The 12,655-nt window shown below is 37.2% G+C and overlaps 1 protein-coding gene across 1 annotated transcript in view; it reads left to right on the forward strand.

Annotated features, from left to right (window-relative positions):
• The window catches only part of DNAH6 (dynein axonemal heavy chain 6), a 233,739-nt gene that overhangs the window by 39,950 nt on the left and 181,134 nt on the right, over positions 1-12,655 (forward strand). The window contains exons 13-16 of the mRNA XM_025050893.1: positions 2,385-2,536; positions 3,742-3,894; positions 7,364-7,615; positions 10,811-10,939. Of these exons, the coding sequence (XP_024906661.1) occupies positions 2,385-2,536; positions 3,742-3,894; positions 7,364-7,615; positions 10,811-10,939 (686 nt within the window). The remainder of the gene's footprint in view (positions 1-2,384; positions 2,537-3,741; positions 3,895-7,363; positions 7,616-10,810; positions 10,940-12,655) is intronic.

The raw sequence follows: 12,655 nt of genomic DNA on the forward strand, positions 1-12,655 counted from the left end.
GATTCCTTTAATAATGTTTACATAAGTGTTTTTCTATTTCAGCAATTTAAGTTACTTTTTATTTCTGCAGTTATATTACAACCTGGTGAGTGTGAATCGACAACTCTTAGTCATAAAATTAGTCATAAAATTTCCCAAGGGGAAAGGATTTTATTGGACTTATTATCTTTAACCAAAAAAATTATTTATAATATCCAAGTGAAATTTCAGACAAAGAAGTTCCCAGATGATTATGAAAATTAAGTTTATATTATTTGTTATTACTGTTTTAAAATGTGAAGCATACCATTCATATGCTTTATTTCATGAACTGTTTTTATTGCTTTATTTTCTTGTATGCAAAAATGATTACTTTGATATTTGTCTCATGAACCAACACTAATTCTAATCACTTAGATCCTCTACTCATAGACTTAATCTCAAGGCCTCCTAGTCTCCTGCTACCACATTCCTCTCATTGGATAACTTTAATCCCTCAGCAAGGTCCCATCAGGATGAGGTCACCAGACTCCCAGGTGGTGCTTAATCTAGTTCTGCCCTGGCTTGTCAATCCTGTCCCAATCCTGGAAGCAGAGTCTCGCGAGTATTAAGTGTTTGTTGGCTGGGACTTTGGAGTTCATTGGCCTGGACTCCTAAATGCTCCTCTTTTGGAACTTCTCGGTCCTTCTTAAACCTCCAGAGTCTCACGAGTATTTAGTGTTTGTTGGCTGGGACTTCGGAGTTCATTGGCCTGGACTCCTAAATGCTGTATTCCTCCTCTTTTGGAACTTCTCGGTCCTTCTTAAACCTCTTTGCCTGAGGTTAATAGAAGGTAGCTTTGCCCCTTAGATACCACGCCTTGCCTGTTATCATATTCCCTCAAACTACTATAACATTGCCTAGCACATATTACAGATAATGAATAAATGTCAGTTTAATTGAACTTTGAGCCACAATTCCCCTGACCAGCCTCTGGGAAGATGATCAAGGGACAGATTCTGGCTTCCTGATGTATTCAAACATATCTTACCACTGAATTCCTATAAATGTCAGTATTTACTAATAATTTTTATGCTTTCTGAGCACTTATGATAGGTACTATCATATCTAATCCTCACAGTTCTATGAAATGAGTATTAGTATTCTCATTTTACAGATAAAGAAATGGAGATATATAGAGATAAGGAAACTGGAAAATTACACAGCTAGTAAGGGGTTTAGAAATACTTTTCTCTGACTTGAAGGCTTGTGTGCCTATTATACCTACTGCCTCTCTATCTCGAAAAGAGATATAAAATAAATCTTATTTCTCTCCTGTCAGCTGTACTCTTTTGCTTCCCTTTGGCCATATGACCAAGGCCAACAAGAGACATGGTTATTAGATCAATAACCTTTATTGATTTAATTTCTGTATGTATGAAATGAGAGTATTGGACCAAACTGATATTTCCCAAATTGGCATTCCTTGAAACACTATTTCAAAGGATAATTACATGATGCCATGAAAAAAGACTTCGTGTTCAAATAAGTTTGGAAAATACTAGATTAAACAACGTTATGCAGGTTTCCTTACCAGGGGATTTTCAGATCATTTGATGATGAACAAGGGTTGCAGAAGAACAGGGAACACTAAGGAAATTAATCTGACCCAGGTGGAGGAAGTAATTAGAAATATCTAAATTTTAGAAGCCTAGAAGGTACAGGATTTTGAAAGACAAGAAGAGTAGTTTAGTATTCTTTGTGTATTAAGAAAAAGCAGTTTTTGACCAATGGCATGATTAAACTGAATTCAAGGATAATCAGGCTTCCACTGGTTCCAGGTAGATTGGATAAAAGAGAAAATAGAGACAGGAAGATTATCGAAATGCAGCTACAGCACATGGCAGATGCAAATTGACAAAGATCTTTACCGTGATATGGGAGCAAGGTTAGCAGAGAGGTGGTGGGAAGAGGGAAGAGATAACTTTAACTGTGCTTGATCTCTTGTATCTCAAACTTTTGTTGTTAATATCGTCAAAATGCTTTACTTTGCAGTGCCATGTAGGAAAACCCTCAGAGTAAGCCCAAATTCAAACCAACTGACTCTGGAATCTAGTCCATTCCAGGCTAGGTCCCCTAACACAATTATAACTTATTTTCATCTGCCATGTCTTCGTAGGAGCCAGAAAACATATTTACTTATTATTTAAAAATACATTTAATTATTATATATTAATTTTTATAAGAATAAAAATATAAAGCATTATGAATTAATATTTTAAAGTTATGCAAAGAATCCTACACATGGATAATGTTAAAAATACACATATAAATTTATTAATGCAATGATTTTTAATATATCTTATAATGATCCTTGAAAATCTAATATAATATATTTTATGCTCTATGTGAATTTTTTTATGTAGATGTTGGATTCTTTAGTGAACAACTGGAGAAATATCACAGGCAGCACAAAGATGCTGTAGCTCTAAAACCCACCAGAAATGTAGGCTTGCTGCTCATTGACACTAAGCTGCTAAAAGAAAAACTAATTCCGTCGCCTTTGCGATGCTTGGAGGTAACTATGAACTGGGACAATTTGTAATTATGGTCTCTATGATTGCTTTGTGACTTTTTTCTACTGTGAATAAACTATCTTTATTTTCTAACATTGCAGATATTTAAAATTAATATAACTCTACTGGGCATCTTTAATTTCTAGGAAAAGTTCCATATTCTCCTTTCTGTCCCAAGGATGGTCAGCTTTCAGATGAGAGAAGAAAGGGGACTTTAGGCCTCAGACACCTCTTACTCCTCCTCCTTTTTCCTCTGTTGGAGCATTTCAAGGCTTCCTGCAGAAGAGAGAGCATTGTGACAGCTCAGTGTCCTAGTTGGAATTCTGGTTCATTCTAGGATACTGAGATCAAGTGTAAGAAATCATTACCTGATCTGAAACTGTCCCTAAAGATCTGATTATATTTTGGTGAGTTGTAGAGCAGAGGAAATTTGTATTTGTTCTGTAATAACTTTCAGGTCTTCTTTAGAGCCAGAATATACCTATACGTTATCAAATACCTCAAGAGAGACAATGATATAGAACAGGATTAGCAAGCTATGGCCTACAAGGTCAATTCAGCCTGCCACCTGTTTTGTACAACGGTGACAATTTGTTTATGTATGGCCTGTCACAAGCTTCATGGGCTAATTATTTCCTTGTTCATATACAGAGTGAGAAGGAGAGATTAGGATTTTGAGCATATATCTCTCTCAGCCTTAAACAGAAGTCCAAGGTCTCTATCTAATTGGGTCAACTTAGATGTCTACCATTATCCAATCTCATTGGCGCAAGGAAGCCAGGCTCTTATTTGCATAGTGATCAGTTAGACTCCATCTTTATTTCTGAGGGGAGAGTGATCAGTTTCTCCCAAACCACATGGTTACCACCCAACATGAAAGAAGTAGAATGGCTGCTGGGGAGGGCACCACGACACCCATCACAAAGGTCAAAGTGACAGGAAGGGTGCTTAGAAGACATCAGAGAATTTGCACAAACTTTTTAATAAGCCATGCAATCTAGTTTGTTTGGAAATGATCTTCAAGACCTGCCCTTCCTGTTGGTTCACTTGACTAGCAGTGATTTAATGTGAAAAAATTTCCTTTATATACACTGCTGCTTCCAACACTTGCTGATTTAACAGGTGTTCAGTTAGGATTTATCTAAAATGTATAATAAAATGGAAATATTCAAGTAGTTATGATTTAGATTTTCTTTTCCTTTCCTAGGTGCTAAATCATATGCTTCCTCGTCAAAGCAAGAAAAAAGTGGATGCCATTATCTCTGAGGCACAAGATGCAGAGTACAAACTTGAATTTGTTCCAACGACCACAATAGAATATGTTAACAGCTTAATATTTCTTGATGAAATTCAGGAAAGGGTGAGTTGATTCATATAACTCAATATCTTGTGATAGGTGATGAAGACAAAGAAAAGAAATTGAGGGATCGAAAGTCAAGAAACAGCTGTCAAAACATCAGAAACACTTTCAGATGAAGTACATGGATGCCCTACATCACAGCGGTAATGACAGCTAACATCGATCAAATTCGTACTCCTAGTCAGGCGTTGCATTACATTTTTTACAGATGTTATATTTTAAATCTTCACAAAAACTTAAGAAGTATAGATCATTTTTATTCTCATTTTGCAAATGAGGAAATAGAGACTAAAGTAGGTTATATTGTCCAAGATCACAGAACTTATGTATGGTACAGCTGGAATTTAAATTTTGGCCTCTGACTGCAAAGCCAATGCTCTCCATCACAGTTTAGTGATAAATGGTAATAGAATTGTAATCTAGACATTAGTCATAACAGAAGTCTTGATCCGTAAACTATATCTGCATAATAGGAACCTAAACCATTCGAAATGAAAGAAACCCTTAAACAGGGAGGTGGGATTGAGACACAACAGTAGATATGGGGACTCAAGTGACGAAAATGATGAGGTCAGCTCTCTATCTCTGTCTCTCTGTCTCTCTGTCTCTCTCAATCTCTCTCTCTCTCTCTCTCTCTCTCTCTCTCTCTCTCTCTCTCTCTCTCTCACACACACACACACACACACACACACACACACACGTCTGTCTCCCATATCTCTTTCTCTCTAGAAACTTGGTTTCTTCCTCTCAGGCTCTTCCTTCCCTGTAGCAGGCAATCTAGCATTAATTTCAATAGTAAGTTTTTCATAACTTTTAAATAGAGGTAAAATATTTTCTTACAGATCTGGAAATTGAAGATATGTTAAATATAAAAATACATGAATAGTCTGTTATATATCATTAACAGAATTAATAGTACAGGCTATTTCATGTGCCTATTTTCTTAAAAATCTGGAAATTGAAGCTATGTTAAATATAAAAATACAAACTAAGTGAAATGTCATTAACAACTGGGTAGTCTGTTATATATCGTTAACAGGATTAATAGTAAAGGTTATTTCCTGTGCCTATAAAAGTAGCAATGTTGTTTATCAATTCCCAAACCCTAAGCTAGTTGAGCTAGCTTAGGCCAAATGGTGACCCATTTAAGGGCTCAAGAGTATTTCATGGAACTCACCTCCCAACACACACCAAGAATGTAAGTAGGCTTAGGCACTAAAAGGCTGTAGGAAACCTGGGTAGTCCTGTCTCTCCAGCTCTCCTCTCCATCTCTCCAAGGATCTGCTTTGCTTCTCTCCTTCACCAACAGGTTGCTCCTTCTTCTTCATCCCACATCAGCAAACATGGACACTAGCAGCACCCAAGTAACATATTGCAAGTCCAGCTAGCCACTGAGAGAGAAAGAAAATCTCTCTTCTCTAGACCACCTCCTGCCCCCATCCTGTTGTATAAACTTTGACAAGAAAGTAGGATCACGTTGAAGAGATTAGACTGCTCTTACTCTGTGGTTCCACGACAGGAGAGCTGAAGTGCCATGCAGAAAACTCGGACTGTGTAACATCTCCACGAGATTATCTCTGCATTGCTAGGTGATGTATTGGGGAAGCAGCTTCCCTGAGGGTGATGCTCTGCACACACAAACAGCTTCTCTTGGAACCTCATTCATTCATTCCGAAAACATAGTTAAGTACCCACCTAGTGGGACGCAAGGATTACGACAATGAGTAAATCTGCTTGCAAGGAGCTGAGAGTCCAGAATAAAAGTAGACAATTATACAATGGGTATAAGGTATTGTTTCAGGACTGGTAGGGGAGGGGTTTGTGGTCGTTCTTGTCCAAGTCACAGAAGGCTCTGCAGAGGATGGAGTACTTAAACTATGTCCTGAGGTACATCTATTCAGGTAGGCATTCCAGGAAGTGGGAAAATTGTGTACAAAGACCTAAGACAGCATGACAAGAGCAGGATATGGCAATTGGTATGCTATGGAGAAAGGGTATTTGGAGGAGAAAGCTGATGAACTGTAGCTAAAGCAGTATGTTCAAGGACAGGAGAGAAGGAGGGGATTCTACGTAAGTAGAACTGCAAAGACTTAGCAGGCAACTGAATGAAGGAACAACAAGAGAAGTCTGAGACAACTTCTGGGTATCTTACTACAGAGAATGGGTAAAGAGTGGTATCACTAACCAGTATAGATGGAAGCAGGCCACATAATTATTGTACAACCAGGCCATTTTTGAGAGTAAAAGAGGCACTGGTCAGGCACTGATCACTATGCCAGGACAAGTGTAAATCAGGACACTCCCACAGAAATCTAGACATATGCTTACTCTAAGTACAGGAGACAGAGGAAAATGGACAGGTCTTGGTGTACAGAGACTTAGTTTTATTAAACTAACGTTCCTCTCTCATCGCCACTCCCTTCTACAACAGTGGTTCCCAAAGGGCAGTTCTCAAACCAGCAGCAGCTGTTAAGCTGGGGAACTTGTTAGAAATACACATTCTTGGGTCCCACCCTAGACCTCTGAATCAGAAACTTGGGGGCAGGGCTCAACCAGTTTTTCAAGGTGATTATGATGCAAGCTGAAGGTTGAAAACTATTTTACTAAAGACCTGTCTGCAGCTATAAGGACCTGCTTTCTGTGTCCACATGAAAGCAAATGGCCTCTGCCGACAGCTACAGTCTAACTCTTCCCACGTGCAAGAGAGAGGTCAGACTGATCTGGGTTCTCTAGGTCTCAATTTGACGCTGCTTGGTTCAGCTCGTGGCCAGGAGGTTGGGTCAAGTTGTTATGAACATGGATGCTCCATCTATAACCATGTGGCAGAGTTGGGGAAAGGAGGGTTCTCCCCAAATTGGAGAGTCCCTTGCCAGGAATTTAGGAGACACATTGTCTACCGAAGGTAGGACATCAAATTGAAGATATTTAGTAGTCAATTGGAGTTAGTAAAAGTATTTAGTAAAGGATAGTGCGAGGCACCATAGATCAATTTGACACTGCATAGATCGAGTTCTGAATCTATGCAGCCAGGAGAATGGCCTGCCTACAGCTCAGAAACTGGTCTAGGACCATCGCAGCTCAGCGCATATGCCTGGAAGCTCTCATATTACAGCTGAGCATCCTCACAGCATATGTTCTCTCTGAAAACTTTAAATATTGACACTGTTTAATGCTACTAGAGAACAAAAGAAAGTGGAGAAAAAATTAACATTTATAAGAATAATACTGTGCTCAACTCGAACAACTTACTTCCTGGGCCTGTACCTGTATTGTATTGTACTGTATTGGGCCTGGGCCTGTAACAGTATTGATGACCCAGCAGACTTCAGCCAGTTTAACGCCCGCCTCATGTGCTGCCTACTCACAGCGTGATGTTCACAGTGCACAGGGGCTACCTCCTGTCAGACAAAACCTAAGGGGCATAATAAGACTCTGATATATCTAACAAGCAACCAATGTTTCTACTTAGATCGAAAACCTTGAAGATGAAGGGAATATAGTGATTCAAATGTACAAGCTCATTGAACAATATCAGGTTCCCACACCTCCTGAAGATTTTGCTGTTTTTGCAACTATGAAGCCATCCATTGTTGCCGTTCGAAATGCCATCGATAAATCCGTGGGTGACAGAGAAACAAGCATTAAGCAATTTTGTCTGCATTTGGGTAGAGATCTTGAAGATCTAACTAATGAAGTGAATGAAGTAAAGCTGCAAGCACAAGTAAGTTAAGGAAGAATTTTGTTTTTTAAATCTATGTTAAGTTTGACAACTACGTTTTAATTAAACCACTCAGGGAGCATATTTCATTTTAATCTGATTTAACTTTAGCTTCCTATGGCTTTATTCTAACTAATTAACAAGGTCTTTGAACTTCTATTTAAAATCAAAAGTGTTTCTGAACATCTCTTTTAAGTACTGAATAAATTTCAGACCATTGCAAGTAAAGCCAGGTATGTAATATTGAATTTTCTTTCTCCTGGCTTATATCTATTATTTTCAAATGAATATTTTGACAACTTTTTAGCATATTTTATAGCTATTGTCAAAATTTTAAGTTTTCTTAGCCACGTATTCGAAAATTTCCATTTAGGAAGAGGCAGAGTATAAAGTGATAAATGATAATGAAAAATATTTGGTTAACTTGCACTAATTTTACTTTACAGAAGACAAAAGGGGAATTTTTTAATCCTTAACTGAAAAATACTTGAAAGTGAGATTTTGTAATGATCCATTATTTTATTATTAATATTAACTAAAACTTATCACAGAAGTATAAAACCATATAAAGTTATAATCAAATCAGGACAATTGGAAAAAAGTCAATGTTCATCAATAGAGGGTTAATAAAATGTGGTAGGGTATATCCGCTCAAAGAAATACAATGCAGACATTAAAGATTACAATATATATTTGTATATATTAACATGGGAACATAAAAGTAGCTAACATTTATTGTGTACTTACTATGTGTCAAGTACTAAAGTATTTTTGTATTTTCACATAGAGAAAACTGTACGTAACTGTAATAACTGTACCAGAAAGTGAACACATCCGTGCACTCACTACTCATGTCAATGACTATCGCATTACTGGTAGCTTCACTGTCTCTTTTTAGCACTGATCCTTTCTCCCTCTCCAGAGGCAGCCACTACCCTGAATTCTAATGCCATAAATGAGTTTGCTTGTTTATGAACTTCATTCAAACAAAACCATACAGCAGTGTGCTCTTTATTTGATTTTCTCTCTTTCCTGAGATTCATCTGAGTTGCTGTGTGGATGTAACTTATTATCTGCATTTGTTGCTATACAGTATTTTGTTGTATGCCACAATTTAATTATTAATTTCACAGTCAGCAGACATTTGGACTGTTTATGGTTTTTGACAATGATGGAGAATGCTTCTAGGAATATTCTTATATTTGTTTCCATGTTTTAACTCATTTAATCCCTAGAACACCAATGAGGTTTTATTATTCGCATTTTATGGAGAAGGAAACCAAGACATAGGGGAGGTTAAGTAACTTGCCCAGGGTCACACAAATAATAAATGGAGAAACAGGATTCAAGCTTAGGCAGTCTGCTTCTGATGGTTAATAGTCTGCTATTAACTGCTGTACTATATACTATATTCCATACAGAGCAGACAACAAAAAGTAGGAATAATTTTTTTTTTTGCTTAAGAACAATACATGTGTGTTTAGATAGACTGCTAGAGAGAGCAAAAGTGCCAACAAGTACTTTATGTGTAATCATGCATTTTAAAAAGCATGATGCACACACAAAAAAATGATAGCAGAAGTTCTCTCCAGCAAGTGATTCTTCTATAGAGGGTTTGGAATTAACTCATCACTCTAGCAAACAACTGCAACTTCATTGTTTCCGTAAATGATATCATCTTGCTGTCAAGACCAGCACTCCTGCTGATGGGAGGAGTTGGCGAAAAAACCTAAATGTGACAATTGATGATAACTCAATTTATTTCCATTTGAATTGTCTATTTCATTTTAATGTGGTCTTTGGGGGACAGATTTTAGTTTAAAATCTGAACTCCCTATCGGGCACTTCTTTCTTTTTTTAAATTTAATTATTTATTATCTAATAATAATTTAATTAGTATTTTTAAATTTTTTTCTTGGTTAATAAGTATTTTTTCTTTTTTATTATTGGTTTCAAGTAGACATTAAGCATAATGTTTAATGCTTAAACATTAATATAGTTTATAAAACAATCCCCTTAATTGCTCTTTCTCTCCTCTGGCTCTCCACCTAGTCATTACATTAATGCTAATTGCATTCCCTATGCCGTGCTCCCCATCCCTATTGGGCACTTCTTTACCCTTGTCACCATCCCCTCCCACCTCTTACTCCATAAGGGGAAATCAGCATTTCGGCCCGATGGATGGATGGATAGAGGGGAGGAACATTCGGTCCTCGTGCAGCCCTCTGGACAACAGGGCTTCTGGTGCAGTTGTCTAGGCTGGGCCTGGTTGTCTCAGGCAGCTGTCAGCCAACGGTCCTTCCTGGTGCTTTAGGTACTATGACGGTCTTGCTCCTGCAATTTGTTATTTCTGCCACAGTTACAGCCTCAATCTGCGGCTTTCTTCTCCTGACCTTGGACTTCTTCTGGGCCACCAGTTCTTTCAGCAGTTCCCACTGTTAGAATTGAGGCATGTGAGAACTTCACGATCCGCTACATACCACTGCACGCCATGAGGCACCGGAGAGTCAACACAAGCCCCTTTTGCCTGGACACTTGCCTTAGCTTTTTCTAATCAAGAGCATGTTGCTATTTTGAAGGCAGGGCCATGCTGTATCAGAGATGGAATAATTGGCCTCCCCACACTCTGGTTCTAATAGTTTTCAGATCCTTCCAATTTTCTCAGATTCTCTCAAATCTATTTAGATGTTTCTACTTTGTTCCTAAACTTTACCATTCCCATTCACTGGGTGGGGTTTCAACCCCAACAGGTCAGCCAGAAGAGAAGATGTCTGACCATTTATTCTTTATTTTCTCTCTTCCTCTCTCTCAGAAATCAAAGGCTTTCTGTTTCCTTTATTGTATAATGGGAATTTTCCTTATATTATAGTTTCTTCTTTCTGTTCTCTATTGCATTCACCTCTTCTTACCTGAAGTCATGTTTGTGGAAGGAGTGTAGGAAATGAAAGCAGATGAGGGAAAATATATTAGGTGCTATTTAAAAAGATTATTATCCCCATGGCACTTCCTTATACATTTCTGTACTTTTTACTGTATACATGCATGCTTTATAGTTCAGGAAAAACAAGCATTTTAACATATTTTATTAAAAGAGTGAAAGAGAATTAGAATAATATTTTTGAACATTTTTTAATTTAATTGAATGGTCTACATCAAAAAAGTAGGAATGACTAATCAAAAACTATGTTAATTTTACAGGATCCACAGATTTTGGATATTAGTGCTGACCCAGACAAAGTAAAGCTCATGTTGAATGATCTACAATTAGTTCTAGATGATCTTCAGAAACGTGCATTTCAATATAAATCTTATCAGAAAAATTTTAAGGTAATGACAACTCTACATCTATTTTTAAAATGCGAGCGTAGAAATGGCATGGATGCACAAGCACTTTCAGCGATGTGTAAACATTTAATGTTTGGACACCTATAAGCTAGTCACTGTGCTGGGAAAGTCTGAAACAATTATGATGTGTTCTCTGTCTTTGAAGTGTTTAAAGATTTGTACACATGAGAGACAAAATATCTTTCTTATTAAAAAGTAACTGTGAATTATAGAATTATAGGTAAACCTTCAGACCAGAGGCTATGATTTCTACGTTAAAATGTATATGGATTTTTAAATGTGGTCAATTAAATCCTCTCTATTCTCTCCTAAGTAATATTCAAGTTTCTTTTATATTTATGTGTGTTATGATTCCACAAATATTGCCTGATTTTCCCTGGTTTGATATGCCAATTCAATGAAAGAAGAGAATTTGGCTCAGCCAGGGATGGATGGATCCAAAGAAGCAGGTTTGAAAGGCTAAAAGATATGCCTCAAAAAAAAAAAAAAAAAAGAAGAGAGAGAGAGAGAAATGAATGAGAGATATAAGTGCTCTAAACAGCTATTAGGGAAACGAAAACAAAAAGGAGACTAGAAAAGAAAAGACTTCTAGGGTCAAAACCAGGGGATCACCAGCAGTGAGAGAGGCACTATTAGTCTTCCCCAAAGTCTTGGATGAGTGCCTGGACTTCATGTGGGAATGCACATAGTTTTTCAGAGCTCCAAATGAGTGTCCAGAAAGTGGTCTGAGGAGCTGTCCATTCCAGAGCCCAGGGGTTGGTGGAGCAATCTGCAAAACAATGAGTTAAGTTATTTATTTGCAATATTTCTCTTTCTTAACATATGCATTTATCAGTATAAATTTCCATCTCAGAACTGTGTTTATAGCATCCCATAGGTTTTGGTGTGCTGTGTTTTCATGTTCATTTGTTTCCTTTTTTTTTTATTTTTCTTTGGTTTACTCTTTGACTCAGTGGTTGTTCAGGAGTGTGTTGTTTTGTTTCCATGTGTTTGTAAATTTTCCAGCTTTTCTCTTGTTGATTTCTAGTTTCATACCATTGTGGTTGGAAAAGATACATGGTATGATATCAATCTTCTTAAATTTTCTAATACTTGTTTTGTGGCCTATCTTATAATCTATCCTTGGGAATGTTCCATGTGCACTTGAAAAGAATGTATATTCTGCTGCTGTTGAATGAAATGTTCAAAGCCCTAGCTTATCACAGGGTTCACAATTTCTGTGCAAACAACCCCTGGAGGTTTCCCCACCTCCAAGCCAAGGCAGTCTTAAAATGCTTCATGAAAACAGCTTCTTCAGATTTTCCTGCAGCCTTTCTCTCTATAGGGTTTATATATAGCCAGTGGGATTAGAAAGAAGTAATAAATCAGGCTGTCCTCTCCATCTTAAATCTCCCCATCGTCTCCACCAGCTATGCACAAATGTCTTTTTCCTCTTCTATCATCTAAGTACATAAACCCTAAAGGAAATTAGTGCCTCTGAAGACTCATCTGTTTACCAAAAAAAGGCCAGAAATGTATATACATACATGTATGATCCAACTTGAGAAAAAAATCCCATGGTACTCTTGTAATATTTATGTTGTTGGAGAATATTTAATTTCTAAGGAAATATAAAGTTATATTTTGTCACTCAAATGGAAATTTGAATTTACATGGGGTTTTATGATTTTTTCATTTGTTTCTATCTCTCTTTTTCTT

This window comes from Pteropus alecto, unplaced genomic scaffold, assembly GCF_000325575.1.
Source record: "Pteropus alecto unplaced genomic scaffold, ASM32557v1 scaffold117, whole genome shotgun sequence".
Lineage (NCBI taxonomy): Eukaryota > Metazoa > Chordata > Mammalia > Chiroptera > Pteropodidae > Pteropus > Pteropus alecto.